The sequence below is a fragment of the Dendrobates tinctorius genome, unplaced genomic scaffold (assembly GCF_039654945.1).
Source record: "Dendrobates tinctorius isolate UK_male_01 unplaced genomic scaffold, ASM3965494v1 ptg000063l, whole genome shotgun sequence".
NCBI lineage: Eukaryota > Metazoa > Chordata > Amphibia > Anura > Dendrobatidae > Dendrobates > Dendrobates tinctorius.
This window is the reverse complement of record NW_027361731.1, coordinates 32,879,209-32,895,609: the sequence shown is the minus strand read 5'-3', so window position 1 is coordinate 32,895,609 and position 16,401 is coordinate 32,879,209. Positions and strand designations below refer to the sequence as shown.

At 44.0% G+C, this 16,401-nt stretch overlaps 1 protein-coding gene across 1 annotated transcript in view; it reads right to left on the bottom strand.

The window, feature by feature from the left end:
* Positions 1-671: 671 nt before the first annotated feature.
* LOC141094112 (uncharacterized) overlaps positions 672-16,401 on the bottom strand; it is a 47,426-nt gene continuing 31,696 nt past the window's right edge. Inside the window, exons 2-8 of the mRNA XM_073579845.1 lie at positions 15,000-15,149; positions 14,691-14,870; positions 14,485-14,608; positions 14,304-14,401; positions 14,015-14,105; positions 13,497-13,652; positions 672-1,900 (exon numbers count right to left, since the gene is read on the bottom strand). Of these exons, the coding sequence (XP_073435946.1) occupies positions 795-1,900; positions 13,497-13,652; positions 14,015-14,105; positions 14,304-14,401; positions 14,485-14,608; positions 14,691-14,870; positions 15,000-15,149 (1,905 nt within the window). The 3' untranslated portion in view covers positions 672-794. The remainder of the gene's footprint in view (positions 1,901-13,496; positions 13,653-14,014; positions 14,106-14,303; positions 14,402-14,484; positions 14,609-14,690; positions 14,871-14,999; positions 15,150-16,401) is intronic.

Here is a 16,401-nt window from a genome sequence, read left to right as displayed (position 1 = left end):
AAAGGATTTTTCCAGCATCTCCAGGAGATAAAATAATAATTCCTTTGAGAATATAAAATCTTCATACCATCAGGTAAAAACGACATAAAGAGGCGTATGGAGGGGAGCAATTTCCTATGCGTTTCACCCTGAAAGGGCTTAATCATGGAATGCGTAAGAAAGGTCTCCAAGCAAATATTTAAACACATCAAGAAAACAGGTGGACCAATTAGATGAAAAACACACCCATTCGTTTAGCATGAAAAAACAAAAAAAAAACAAAAACAAAACAAATTTAAATCAACTGTGCAAAGGATGCTAAACGAATGTTTAAATATTTGCTTGGAGACCTTTCTTACGCATTCCATGATTAAGCCCTTTCAGGGTGAAACGCGTAGGAAATTGCTCCCCTCCATACGCCTCTTTATGTCGTTTTTACCTGATGGTATGAAGATTTTATATTCTCAATAAAGCAATTATTATTTTATCTCCTGGAGACGCTGGAAAAATCCTTCTTTATGTTGTGCATGCACTATACACCCGGGTCAGGGTGTTTCCGTGCGTCGGAGGTGTGATCAGGAGTGAAGAGGAGTGAGCTGAATACTTCTTGTTTGTGCATAGTTTTACATTTGGAATTAATAAAGTTTAGTTTAATCCTTTTGTCAGCAAACATGAGGAATGACAAGAGACAACCCATTTAAGAAGATTTTATTTTGGGTAAAACTATTCCAACATTATGAACATAAAAAAAGTCTTCTCCCCTATGTAACATCTCTGATGTTTATTAACAGTTGATTTCCAAAATATTTCCCACATTAAGAAAATGAAAATGGCTTCTCCCCTGTGTGACTGCTCTGATGTCTAACAAGATTCCCTTTATGGTTGAAACATTTTCCACATTCTGAACAGGAAAAAGGCTTCTCCTCTGTGTGAGTTCTATGGTGCTTAACACAATCTGATTTATTGTTAAAACATTTCCCACATTCTGAACATGAAAAAGGCTTCTCCCCTGTGTGGATTCTCTGGTGATTAACACAAGCTGATTTATTGTTAAAACATTTTCCACATTCTGAACAGGAAAAAGGCTTCTCCCCTGTGTGGGTTCTTTGATGCCTATCAAGACTTACTTTACATTTAAAACATTTCCCACATTCTGAACATGAATATAGCTTCTCTTCTGTGTGAGTTCTCTGGTGCTTAACACAATCTGATTTACTCTTAAAACATTTCCCACATTCTGAACATGTAAAAGGCTTCTCCCCTGTGTGGATTCTCTGGTGAATAACACAATCTGACTTATTGTTAAAACATTTCCCACATTCTGAACATGAAAAAGGCTTCTTTCCTGTGTGGATTCTCTGGTGCTTAACACAAACTGATTTAATGTTAAAACATTTCCCACATTCTGAACATGAAAAAGGCTTCTCCCCTGTGTGAGTTCTATGGTGATTAACCAAATCTGATTTCCAGTTAAAACATTTCCCACATTCTGAACATGAATATAGCTTCTCTGCTGTGTGGATTCTCTGGTGATTAACACAAACTGATTTAATGTTAAAACATTTCCCACATTCTGAACAGGAAAAAGGCTTCTCCCCTGTGTGCGTTCTCTGGTGTGTAACAAAATGAAATTTCTTGTTAAAACATTTCCCACATTCTGAACATGAATATGACTTCTTTGCTTTAGGAGCAGTGTGTTTTTTATAGCCTCTTTTGTGACTTTGATTTTCCATAGTAGTCAGTAATGAATCAGAAGATGGGACCTGTTTCATAGGATCAGATGACAGATCTTTGCTGTGAAGGGATGATGGTATATCTGGAGTAACAGCAATCACTTCAGTTGTATCTTGTAGGATCTCAAGATCATCAGATTTAAAAATTGAAGATGTCAGCCGTCCCTCTGATGTCCTGGTACAGTGATCTAAGATAAAAAAACAATTTTTTTAATAAAATATCCTTGAGTTTTATATTTTTGAACATTTCTACTTAAACTGTACATAAAAATGGCAAGCTATGTAAAAAACTTTAATTATTTACCAAGACAATGACAGTTCACAGTCTAATAGAAAACTCTGTTGGATGAGCCAGTAGTGTGCGGTGTTCAACTGTTTGTTAATTCTGCCTCCCAAATATCGAATAAAAAGAAACCAATCAATGTTATGTAGGTGAAAATAATACCAATTCTCATCTCACAAAAAACAAGTCCCCACTCAGGTCCATCATCTGTCAGTGGAAAAACAGATAAGGCAGGTTAGGGTTAGTGCTATAGTTAGTGTTAGTGTTGGGGCTAAAGTTAGGGTTAGGCTAAAGAATTAGGCTTTTCTGAATTGCCTTCCCAATAATTTGGTCACATCAGTGTTTTCTATTTCCAGGGAAAAAAAAAAACAAATAAAATGGCCCTTCAGTATTATAGTGCAGAGGAGGCTTATGCACTTTTATGTTCTGACAGTGAAGAAAGTGCAGTGTCAGATGGCGATGTGGATTTCGAGGTGCTTTGGTAGCAGCGACAGTGATAGCTCAGAAATGAGCAGTGATTCTGGTCCATCCTCACACACAAGGACCAGTACAAGAAGGACAAATAGCGCTTCTGGAGAAATGTCTCCAACTCAGGGAACAATGCCCAGTACTAGCGCTGTCCCTAGTGCTCGTGAATTGGCGCACAACAATGTCCAAGGGGTTTTGCCTCTTGATGTAGCATTTCCCAGATGGGAGGCTTCGGATTCGGCTACTCCATTCATCCTTAATTTTAAAGCCATTCCTGGTATAAATGTGGAGGTGGAAAATTTTGGACCAATTATTTTTTTTAATTTATGACAGATAGCTTGCTAGAGCATATTGTCCTACAAATTTATTTGTGTCCCAATTCATCAGCCAGAATCCACGATCCTATTATGCTAGGTCAAATTTATGGACACCAACTAATGTCCTAGAAATGAAAACATTTTTAGGACTTACATTCACTATTGGGCTTGTTAAAAAACGAGCATTCTGTCCTATTGGTCCAACCGCCCTGTTCAAGCCACCCCTATGTTTTCTGCCATTCTTCCTAGGACCCGTTATTAAAGCTTTTCACATTTATGAGGGGAAAGACAGCCAACTAAACCCACCAGGACGCCCTACTTACCTGGGGACATCTGGAAAAATCGTTTGGGAGCTGATAACTCCATTTTTACAAAAAGGCTACAATCTGTATGTTGACAACTACTGCACCAGCATACCCCTATTTAAAAGTCTGGTTGAACATAACATAGGGGCTTGTGGGACCATTCGCAAAAACTGTCAGGAGTTTCCACAATCATTGGTCAAAGAAAATTTCCGAAAGAGGCAGTCAGGTGCTTTACACAATGGAGAGCTATTTGACCTTAAAGGGAATCTGTCACCCTTTTTAGCCCCTATTGGCTGCCGGCATAGACATCGGGGGCTTATCTACAGCATTCTGTAATGCATTCTGTAATGCTGTAGGATAAGCCCCCGATGTAACCTGAAAGAGAAGAAAAACACGTTATATTATACTCACCGAGGTGGGCGGTCCGGTCCGATGGGTGTCGCCGTCCCGTCCAGTGCCTCCCTTCTTCATATGATGACGTCCTCTTCTCCCGTCCTGTAACGGCTCCGGCACATTGCTCTGCCCTGTTGAGGGCAGAGCAGAATTCTGCAGTGTGCAGGCGCCAGACCTCTCCCGACGCCTGCGCACAGCAGGACTCTGCTCTGCCCTCAACAGGGCAGAGCAGTGCGCCGGAGCTGGAGCCATTACAGGACGGGAGAAGAGGACGTCATCGTATGAAGGGAGGCACCGGATGGGATGGCGACACCCATCGGACCGGACCGCCCACCTCGGTGAGTATAATATAACGTGTTTTTCTTCTCTTTCAGGTTACATCGGGGGCTTATCTACAGCATTACAGAATGCATTACAGAATGCTGTAGATAAGCCCCCGATGTCTATGCCGGCAGCTCATAGGGGCTAAAAAGGGTGACAGATTCCTTTTAAGAATAAGGATAAAAAAGATATTTTTATCCTGAGCTCGATCCACACAGATGCCACAAGGGCCACTGCAGACCAACAGGGATCCACTACTCCAAAACCTGTGTCTGTCATTGACTACAGCAAATATATGGGGGTGTGGACCTTGCAGATCAGGTTCTACAGCCATACCAGGTATCAAGAAACTCATATATCTGGTATAAGAAGTTAATCATGTATTTGTTTCAGGTGGCCACATATAATTCTTTTGTGTTATACAAAAAAGCCGGAAATGCAGATACTTTCCTTGATTATCAGGAAAAGGTCACTGAAAATCTTGTTTTTGAAAATTTTGTCCCCGTCAATCTTTTAGAATCTGAAGATGTTAGAAGACTCACTGAGCGACATTTTATTGCACTCATCCCAGTAACTGAAACAAGAAAGAACCCCCAGAGAAGATGTCGTGTATGTTCCAAGAGAGGAATGAGGCATGATACCCGCTATTATTACCCACAATGCCCATCACTGCCAGCCTTATGCCTCCATGACGGCTTTACAATCTTCCACACAGAACCGCGTTTTTGAACTGTTTTGACATTCAAGCATTTGGATTATTTAGTGACAGACACATTTGAGTAGAGCTGACTTAACAATTTCCGAGGGAAGGTGGGGGGAGGTCTTCAGAGTCACAAGCTGGGCACAATATATTGGGCACTACAATGACATTTTTACAGTTTTTGCTCAAATATTTCCACTAAAGAGTTTCTGGAAATCATCTTTGTAGTGAAAATGGTCACTATATCGATAGATGAATTATCAGAGGGGTGTCATTTCCAAAATGGAGTCACTTCAGGGGGGATTCTGTTGTTCTGGCACTTAGCGGCTCTCCAAAGTGCCATTACAGCAGAATCTCTCCTGAAGTGACCCTATTTTGGAAATGACACCGCTCTGGGAATTGGAAATGACAGGCCTTGCAAATTCATCTATGTACACCCATAGATTTACCTATGATGACCATTTACCTATCTACCTATTTTCCAATGTAAAATCTGGGGTTAAAACAACATTTTAGTGGTAAAAATTTAATTATTTTTTCTTCACTGGCCAATGGTATAATTTTCTATGGAACAGCTGTGGTGTCAGTATGCTCACTGCACCACTAGAAGAATTCATTCAGGGAAGTATTTGGTAAAACGCAGTCACATTTGGGGGCTTATGCTGTTCTGGCCCTTCAGGGGCTCTGACAATGTGACATGTCACCCACAAACAATTCCAGCAAAATCTGCTTTCCAAAATGGCGCTCCTTCCCTCCCGAACTCTGCCATGCGCCCAAACAATGGTTTATCCCCACATATGGGGTATCGACGTGCTCAGGACAAATTACAAAACAATTTTTGGGGTCCAAAATTGAGGGTGAAAAGTTCATTTTTTTGTGGAAAAAATGATCTTTTATTTTCACGGCTTTATGTAATTAACTTCTGTGAAGTTGGGGGTTCAAAGTGTCCACCACACATCTAGATAAGTTCCTTGTGGGGGTTTCATTTTCAAAATGGGGTCACTTGTTGGGGGTTTCTACTGTTTAGACACATCATTTTCTCTGACAATGTAACATGTCAGTCAAACAATTCCAGCAAAATCTGCTCTCCAATATGGCGCTCCTTCCCTTCCAAGCTCTGCCATGCGTCCAAACAGTATTTTCCCACATATCGGGTATCGGCGTTCTCAGGCGAAATTGCACAACAATTGTATGTAGAAATTTCTCCTGTTACCCTTATGAAAATGCAAATTATGGAGCTAAAAAGATTTATTTGTGAAAAATTGTATTTTTTATTTCCACGGCTCTACATTAAAAACTTCAGTGAAGCACCTGTGGGTTCAAGGTGCTAAATACACATGTATATAAGTTCCCTAAGGGGTCTAGTTTCCAAAATGTGGTCACTTTTTGGGGGTTTCCACTGTTTAGGCACATCAGGGTCTATTCAAATGCAACATGGAGTCCGGTATCGATTCCTGCCAATTTTGCATTCCAAAAGTCAAATGTCGCTCCTTCCCTTCCGAGCCCTGCCATGTGTCCAAACAGTAGTATTCTCCCACATATGGGGCCCTTCTACATGCTCAGGAGAAAATGCACAACAAATTACATGGAGAAATTTTTCCTGTTACACTTATGAAAATGCAAAATATGGAGCTAAAAAGATTTGGGAAAAATGTTGCTGACTTCGAATCATAGAATAGAATCGTAGAGTTGGAAGGGACCTCCTGGGCCATCTGGTCCAACCCCCTGCTCAAATCAGGATTCGCTAAATCATCCCAGACAGATGTCTGTCCAGCCTATGTTTGAAGACTTTTATTGAAGAACTCACCACCTCTTGTGGCAGCCTGTTCCACTCATTAATCACTTTAACTGTCAAAAAGTTTTTTCTAATATCTAATCTGTGTCTCCTCCCATTCAGTTTCATCCCATTGCTTCTAGTCTTTCCTTGTGCAAATGAGAATAAAGATGATCCTTCTACAATGTGACAGCCCTTGAGATATTTGTAGACAGCTATTAAGTCTCCTCTCAGTCTTCTCTTCTGCAAGCTAAACATTGCCAAATCCTGCAACCTTTCCTCATAAGACAGGGTTTGCAGACTGGTCACCATTCTGGTCTCTGTTTTCTGAACATGCTCCAGTTTGTTGATGTCTTTTTTAAAATGTGGCACCCAAAACTGGACACAGTATTCCAGATGAGGTATGGCCAAAGAGGAGTAGAGGGCAATAATGACTTCATGTGATCTAGACTGTATGCTTCTGTTAATACATCCTAGAATTGCATTTGCCTTTTTTGCTGCTGCATCACACTGTTGACTCATATTCAGTCTGTGATCTATTAGTATACCCAAATCTTTTTCACATGTGCTGTTGCTTAGCCCTATTCCTCCCATTCTGTATATGCTTTTTTCATTTTTATTGCCCAGATGTAGTACTTTGCATTCTTCCCTGTTAAAAACCATTGTTAGTTGCTGCCCACTGATCCAGTTTATTTATAGCTTTTTGAATCCTGTCTCTCTTCTCTAGTATTAGCTATCCCTCCTAGCTTTGTGTCATCAGCAAATTTAATCAGTTTACCCTCAATTCCTTCATCTAAATCATTGATAAAGATGTTGAACAATACAGGGCCCAAGACAGTGCCCTGTGGTACCCCACTTGAGACATTCTTCCAACTGGATGTGCAGCCACTTACGACCACTCTTGGGTCCGATCACTAAGCCAGTTATGAATCCACCAAACAGTTGCCTTTTTTCCTTTTTTTATTTCCATGGCTCTACGTTATAAACTTCTGTGAAGCACCTGTGGGTTCAAGGTTCTCAATGCACATCTGGATAATGGTGTCAATTGTTTGTGGTTTCCACTGTTTAGGCACATCAGGGGCTCTCCAAACGCGACATGGCAAGTGTAAATTATTCCAGCATATTTTACATTCAAAAAGTCAAATGATGCGCCTTCCCTTCCGAGCCCTGCTGTGTGCCCAAACAGTAGATTTCCCCCACAGATGGGATATCGGCATGCTTAGAAAAATTTCAAAACAAAATTTATAGTCCATTTTCTCCTGTTACCCTTGCGAAAGTAAAAAAATTATGTCTAAAGGAAAACTATTCCTGTAACTGTCAATGAGGCTTCTGCACCTCTTGACAGGTATTTTGGCCTACTCCTCAAGAACAATCTGCTCCAGTTGTCTCGTGTTTGAAGCTTTTCTTTTCCAGACAGCATGTTTCAGCTCTTTCCAAAGATGCTCAATAGGATTTAGGTCAGGGCTCATAGAAAGCTACTTCAGAATAGTCCAATGTTTTCCTCTTAGCCATTCTTGGGTGTTTTTAGCTGTGTATTTTGGTTGATTATCCTGTTGCAAGACCCATGAACTGTGACTTAGAACAAGCTTTCTGACACTTGGCAGTATATTTCTCTCTAGAATCCCTTGATAGTCTTGAGATTTCATTGTACCTGTGATGGACTCAGCTCCTGCTGAGCCCATTTTTTGAGTGGACCCTCTGGGTCGTGGCACCCACCCACCGAGGGCGAGCTGACCTTGTGAGAATCCACCCCCTATACAGGGAGTGTCAGGGGCAAGACCAAGGGGGTGAGCCACCACGACTGCTGGGACCAGATGGCCGGCTCAGGGGACACTAGATGAGTGTCTGACGACAAGGACGAGCAGGAAGCAAGACAAGACAAAACATAAGTGCAAGGTATCTTCATTAAGATCTTCAGGATTACATTCAGTGCAAACGTGAAAACAAGCAAAACGTGCAAGGTGCGCGCATGGGCACGCCAAGGTCCATAGCATAGTACGTGCCAGGTGGCACGCCTAGGTACAGGTAAAGGCACAATGGCATCGGACTCCGGACTGCTGGCGACGATCGACATGATCAAGGCATCAGGCTGCGGACATCAGCTCCGGACATCAGGCCGCAGTCATCCAGCTTACGATCTCTGGCAGTGATCGGCAGGTTCCGGGCATCCGGCAGGCAAACCAGGGTTCAGGCAAGGAGGCACGACAGATATCCAGGCATGGTGCGTGTTAGAGAACACGCCAAGGTCCAAGGCTAGGTCCGTGTGTAGGGGACACGCCAGGGTTCAAGGCTAGGTGCAAGGCAAGGTGCGTGTGTAGTGGACATGCCAGGGTTCAAGCCTAGGTGCGTGTGTAGGGGACACGCCAGGATTCAAAAAACGAGACAGGGTGCGTGTGTAGAGACACGCCAAAGCACAAGGTACAAGACAGAGTGCGTGTGTAGAGACACGCCAAAGCACAAGGTACAAGACAGAGTCCTGCGCGTGCAAAGAGACATGCCAGAGTCAGGGTTCAAGGCAAGCTGCATGCTAGGAGCCACGCCAGAGTTCAGGGCAGGACGCGTGCTAGGAGCCACGTGGGACGCACACCTCACTGGCCAATGCACACGGCTGTAACGCCAGCACGAGGCACGACTAAGGCACAGGAGGTGGGCAAAGGAACCTTCGTGCTAGGAGCCACGCCAGGTTCAGGGCAGGGTGCGTGCTAGGAGCCACACCAGGGTTCAAGGCAGGGTGCGTGCTAGGAGCCACGCCAGGATACAAGGAAGGGCTGCGTGCTAGGAGCCATGCAGGCACAGAATAGAGGGAGCAACCCCACAAACCCAGAGCCATGCAGGGAAGCAACACAATAATCAGGCCCTGAGCATAGGAAGGGGTGGTCTAATATAGGGCATAGCACCTCCTCTTCCGGGTCAGGACCAGGGGAGAACTTCCAGTTCAGATGCTCCAGGATCACAGAGTGCAGTCACATGATCAGGGTTACAGACATGACGAGATGATTGCAGAACCAGACAGTGCAGGATCTTAGGAAACGTCACATGATCAAGGTTTCAGACATGACGAGATGATTGCAGAACCAGACAGTGCAGGATCTTAGGAAACGTCACATGATCAAGGTTTCAGACATGGCGAGATGATTGCAGAACCAACCAGACAGTGCAGGATCTTAGGAAACATCACATGATCAAGGTTTCAGACATGACGAGATGATTGCAGAACCAGACAGTGCAGGATCCTAGGAAACGTCACATGATCAGGGATTCTAGACATGACGAGACGATCACAGAAGGCAAAGCAGAAATGCAGGCATCCTGCAGCTCAGCAGACACGAGTTGCGCGTGCACACCGCTCCAGGAGTTCATGAGGCAAAACAGACATGGCGGACGTGATAGTACCCTGCACAGATTCTTGCACCCTGTGCCAGATGCTGCAAAGCAGCCCCAGAACATAACAGAGCCTCCTACATATTTCACAGTAGGGACAGTGTTCTTTTCTTGATATGCTTCATTTTTGTCTGTGAATATAGAGCTGATGTGCCTTCCCACAAAGTACCATTTTTGTCTCTTCTGCACATAGGACATTCTCCCAGCAGCTTTGTGGCTTGTCAACATGTAGTTTGGCAAATTCTAGTCTGTTTTTATGATTTTTATTCAACAATGGTTTCCTCTTTAGGCGTCTCCCATGAAGTCCACTTTGGCTCACGCCACAACGAATATGCTATCCGTCACTGATGTTCCTTGAGCTTGAAGTTCACCTATAATCTGTTTAGAAGTTATTCTGAGCTCTTTTGTTACCATTCATATTATCCATCTCTTTGATTTGTCATCAGTTTTCCTCCTGCGGCCACGTCCAGGGAGGTCAGCTACAGTCCCATGGAGCTTACACTTCTGCATAATGTGTGCAACTGTAGACACAGAAACAACAAGCTGCTTGGAGATGGTCTTATAACTTTTACCTGGAACATGTTTGTCTATAATTTTCTTTCTAATCTCCTGAGACAACTCTTTCCTTCGCTTCCTCTGGTCCATGTTGAGAGTGATACACACCATGTCATCAAACAGCACAGTGAGTATCTGAAGCCTCTATACAGGCCACTCGCTGATTCCAGGATTGTAGACACCTGTGATAATTAGTGGACACACCGCGATTTCACATGTCCCCTTTATCACATTTTCAGAGGTTCCATCATTTCTGTCCAGGCCTATTTCATGTGTTTTATTTTTTAAAACCTTCTGTGGAAGCATGGCTGAAAAGCAATGTCTGACTTTCAATTGTTCAATTTCATAGATTTTTTATTTATTATTACTTTTGGCAGATTCAAGTTATTTCTGTGTCCATTGTGGGATTTTCTGTCATTAAACGAGGGGTACCAACAATTTTGACCACGTGTGTATAGATTATAACCCTCAGTGAATTAATTTATAAAATGGAATCACTTTATGGGGATTTCGACTGTTCTGGTTTTCTGTCATTTAGTTATATTAGGGCTTCTGCATATGGTGTGTCCAATCTCATCTGGGATCTGTTCCTGCTGTCCAGCTGGAGTAATCTGCTCCCCACTTCAGCCAATTGGAAAGTACCACACCCTACTAAAGCACAAAGCACATGGCCGGAATCTGCCAGATACAGCGCTGTTCTCCTCTGGTTCAGTCCTCTGAGCTCAGCTTGCGGCTTGTGTATTTGTTTCCTACTGTGACCGTGGCCCATTTACTGACTACTCTTGTATCTTCTGATTCTGACCCAGCTACCTGACTATTCTTCTTGCCATCTAACACCATAGAATAGCAGGTAACACCATGGTCCAAGCCCAGTGTAATGTATTGACATTTTGCTGGATGTAATTTTTTCTTCTAAGCCTCCCAGTAGCCACAATATTATAGGCATTATCAACAAAAATGTCACCACTATTATATGCATTATGTAATAATGGGGGTCAGGTCAGTGAGGGGTCAGCGACCTGTCATAAGCCAATACAGAGGAATATGTAATCAGAGCACCACATAAAGCCCCGCCCACAGCCCCAGAGGACGAGAATCTCATTAATACTAGAAGTCCCAGAGAGGGGTCATTTAACATTTCTACCTTTGGAACCCCGAGACGGGTCGAATGACCTGAAGGGTTTTATCTAACATCCTATAATCACTGTCTTTTGTTCTGTAATTAAGGCTACTACTGTCGCACCACAGGAGGTTGTTGTTTTCCATTGAGTTTAGCCTTTTAGTTTCTAGTTAGTTCTATTCAGTTTATTGTATTTGATAATATAAAGACTATACATATTGTATTTAGTTTAGTTTTATTTGAGCAAAAAAGCACTGAAACAATGAATCATTTTTTATATATTTTAAATAGAGAATTAGAAATTTTAGAGCAAGGTAGAGCTGCGAGTAATCACCAGAAGCATTTGTGTCTAAGTCAAGAGGACTGAAATGTCAGTGTGAAAAAAATTACAAAAGAACAACTGTTATTTGTCTCCATGCTTTTTATTTTTGATATAAAAATAAAAAAAAATACAAGGAATAAAACAATTCCACATATATTTACAATAGGCTGCAGTGGGGGCTGCATGTGTGAGTGGCATGTCCTTCTTGTGTGACTAGCATTTCAGCACTCACCGAGCAGTCTGTCTGCACTGTCGGAACATACCTGGCACTGCCTGGGTATGTCCCTGGTACATTTGCCACACGTGTATTTGTAGCAGTCAACACATCTCTCAGTTGCACAATTGTTCGTGCATCGATGGTTGACCTGACACTTCGCCCTTTTGCCAGGGCAGGGTGTGGAAGGTTGTTGCCGAAGGAGTTTCTCCTTGTGTGCCTTCTTTTCACTCACATGAGAGCCACCTAACTCTTTTGCAAGCTCAACCAGGAAGTCCACCCGTCTCTCCTGCACCCCAGTGCATGCCTGATAAAGAACATGCGCATTCAGTGCTGCCATGTCAATCATGTTGTAGAACACGGCGACTGGCCATCTCCGTGTTCCTGCACGCACGCTGTACTCCCGCACCATTTGGTCCATTACATCCACACCGCACTTTGTGTGGTTGTATTGTGTGACCGTGTTTGGCTTCCTTTTGTTGGTATCCTCAGTCTCAACCACGCTGTGCATGCTGCTGAGAATGTAGACGGCCTTCTTTCGTTTGGGTGCATACACTGTCAGTGTGGCACCAGTGGTTGAAAACACCTGAGTGGTGAATTCAGTGCGGTCCATCTGTCTAGCAGATTGAGGAATTTCCCGGCGACTCTTGTTGACTGTGCCGAGGATAGTGGTTTTCCGGCTAAGCAGTCGTTGTGCAAGTGACAATGATGTAAAGAAATTGGCCGTGGTTACAGTTCTGCCCTTGTCCATGAATGGTTCCATCAGCCTCATCACTACAGTTTCGGACAGTCTCCCCCCGCTGGGACGACTGGGGTCCTTGCCAAGATATGGGAGGACATTACAGATGTACTTTGATTTCAAGTCACAAGCCACCCAAAACTTGATGCCAAACTTGTCTGGTTTTGTTGCAATGTATTGCAGAAAACAGCAGTGAATCTTTGACGGGAAAAGCTGTTCATCAATAGTGATGTGTCGACCAGGGTTGTAGGATGAGATGCAGTTGGTGACAAACGATCTCCACACATCAGAGATTGCAGCAAACTTATCGGTCTCCGTTCGCTCACTGCGTGTGAACAGGTCATCAAAGCGTAGGTGTTGCATGATGTCTTGGAAGCGGTTTCGGGCCATAGTTGCAATGATCCTTGGGTTTGCCAGGTTTGCTGACCAGCTGTCACGTAGTGATGGAACCTTGGTCACCCCCCGCAAGATAATGACTGAAATAAATGCCATTAGTTCCGGGAGACCCATGAACCAGTCCACCTGCTCCGTGTGACGTGCATGTTGAGTAGTCCATTCTTGAATGCTATGAAGCATGTCAAGAGTGATAAAACAGAGGAAGCTCTGAAGGCGACTCCGGACACTTTGTCTGGCCTTAGCACTTGGCTCTCCATCTGTAGGGTATGGTTCTATTGGGGTGAAACGGAGACGTTTCCCCACTTGTACTTCATGCCACACTGTGCCATCTTTTGCGGTCTCTGTCGGCTCACTCGCCAACCGAGCTCTCTTTTTTGGTAGAGGAGAAGTCTCCTCATCTGCAAGATAAATAATTTCAAATTAACATTTTGTTTTAGTTCTAAATAAAAAAAAAAGATAGTCAGGAAATAAAAATAGGTAATTTGAAAAATCTAACCTGAAGACAGCTCAGAGTCTGAATCCGGTTGAAGGACTATGTCTTCTCCATCTGAGTCACAAGGGTTGGTGTTGCTCAGTTCCAATGCCAGTTGAGTGGTGAGCCTTCTCTGCATTTTGTTTCTTGCGAACAAAATAGGTGAAGCAGTCCTGAAAACTACAAATAAAGATCAAACAACAGTAAACCAGAGTTGCACACATTTATGGTGGATCATTGGAGCTACTATAAATCCTGAGCAGAAGATTGGAGAAAATAATATTGCTCCTCATTTCAGGAGAGATTGTGCAGTAATCTGAATTTCTTAGGATCAAAAACAATGTAATTGGTGGTAAGTTCTATAGAAAAGGGCTTTCAATGCCCAAAGTCATTTGAAAAGTTTTGGGTGGAGGAGAATGTTGTGGTCTAGAGGCAAAATGGTGATCATGGTAATACGGCCAGACTGCACCACCGATAAAGCAGCCACAGCCGGTGACTGAGAGGAATCTGTGACTTCTCTGCATTCAGTGGTTACTACTCACCTGGGTAGTCATATGTTGGAATCTCCTCTTTACACCGCTCATCATCTCTCACATATGTCTCTGTAGTATTAATATGGGTCAGATCTTCACCCTGAAACAAATATTGTAAGAGTCACCGACAGATGGAGAAGTCCCATCTATGATCAGCTCTAATCCTGCCACCTCCACCGTTCTCATTACACAAGTATAAAACATATAATACTGGTGGATAAAACAAGACTGAGCACAAGACCTTCACAGCCGTCTACACATCATAGGGGAGATCTCCTGACACCTCCTCTCCATCTACCTGATGATCCTGAGGAGCACTGGGATCTTCTTGGTTACAGTCCTGTGGAAGAAGAGGACGGGGACATCTCTCTGGTGTTGTCCTCTTACTGGATAGATCTGGAGGAAACACATACAGGGACTGAATTCATTCTCTACATACAGATAATTATAGGCCGTGTGTATTTAGTCCTGTCTATTACCTGGTGATGTGAGGGGCTGGGGAACCTCCATTATGACGTTCTTGTACAGATCTCTGTGTCCTTCTAAATACTCCCACTCCTCCATAGAGAAATAGACAGCGACATCCTGACACCTTATAGGAACCTGACACATACAATGATACCGTCATCCCCCGATCCCTTCATAGTGTTACTGTGTAATGTCCCAGCATTCCCAGCAGTGTCACCTCTCCAGTCAGCAGCTCAATCATCTTGTAGAGGAGTTCTAGGATCTTCTGGTCATTGATGTCCTCATGGGTCAGGGGGTGAGGTGGAGGCCCCGTGATTGGGCTCAGGTGTCTTCCCCATCCCTCAGACACAGGGTCCTGACAGCGATCACTAGAGGTCTTCTTCACCACTGTGTAATCCTGGTTATGGAGAGACACATTAATAAATCTCACTACAGACATTTCCAGAGTCCTCACCTCTCCAGTTCTGTCCATCTGTTATTCCCATAGATAAGAATGATGTAATGTGACGTCATCAGAATCTCTCACCTCTCCAGTGAGATGGAAGAGGATCTCTAGGGTGAGGTGTAATATCCTCTCCGCCATCTTGTCTCTGTCCATATCCATCCTTGATGGGTAAATCAGAAAAATTCTCTTTTGTAGCAGATCTTCACCGAGAGCATCCGATATTGTAGAGACCTGAATGAGAAGATGAACTGATGTAACATCATAAGAATCCTGTGTAATAATACAATTACTGGAGAGAATAAGGGAAACATATGAGGAGATTTATTATCTTACAGGGTTTAGTTTTCTTCCCTGACATCTACTAATAAAACCTATATATTTAGGCCACAGACAACAAGCAGTTTCCTCCTTGGAGTCGGCAGCTGAACACGTTCCTCATAGACTCATCTTCAATAACGCTAATTTTCGTCTCATTTACCGACACTGGAATCGGCATTAGCAATACTGCAGGAGATATTCATTACACGTGACATGAGAAATACAGTGCCTTGAGAAAGTATTCGGCCCCACTGTCAAACATGGTGGTGGCAGCATCATGGTTTGCATGCTCCACTTTTCAGTTTTTGACTTTACACAAAAATGTAAAATAACCAATAAATTTCGTTCAACTTCACAATTGTGTCCCACTTGTTGATTCTTCACCAAAAATTTACATTTGGTATCTTTATGTTTGAAGCATGATATGTGGGAAAGGGTTGAAACGTTCCAGAGGGCCGAATACTTTTGCAAGGCACTGTAACTACTTCATGATGAGGACGACATCTTCAACTTCTACTACGGCTCTAGAAACATTTGTCCAGAGTCGGTCATGTAATCAGAGCACCACATAAAGCCCCGCCACCATCGCCACCCACAGCCCCACCCCAGAGCACAGGAATCGGCCCCCATTGTCAGCCTCTGCCTGCTCCCATGCTCAGCCTCTGCCCGGTCCCATGCTCAGCCTCTGCCCCCTCCCATGCTCAGCCTCTTCCCCCTCCCATGCTCAGCCTCTGCCTCCTCCCATGCTCAGCCTCTGCCTCCCCCACGCTCAGCCTCTGCCTCCCCCACGCTCAGCCTATGCCCCCCCACGCTCAGCCTTTGCTCTCCCATGCTCAGCCTCTGCTCCCCTCCCATGCTCAGCCTCTTCCCCCTCCCATGCTCAGCCTCTGCCTCCTCTCATGCTCAGCCTCTGCCTCCTCTCATGCTCAGCCTCTGCCTCCCCCCACGCTCAGCCTATGCCCCCCCACGCTCAGCCTTTGCTCTCCCATGCTCAGCCTCTGCCCTGCCCATGCTCAGCCTCTCCCCCACACTCTCTCTGCCACCCTCCTGTCCTCTGCAGTGTTTCGGCCACTCCCTCCAGGCTTCTTGGTGTCTTGTGTCACGATCTTCACCGCTGACAGCTCTGCTCCTCTGCTGCGCGATGTCCACACTTCTCTTCTCTCGC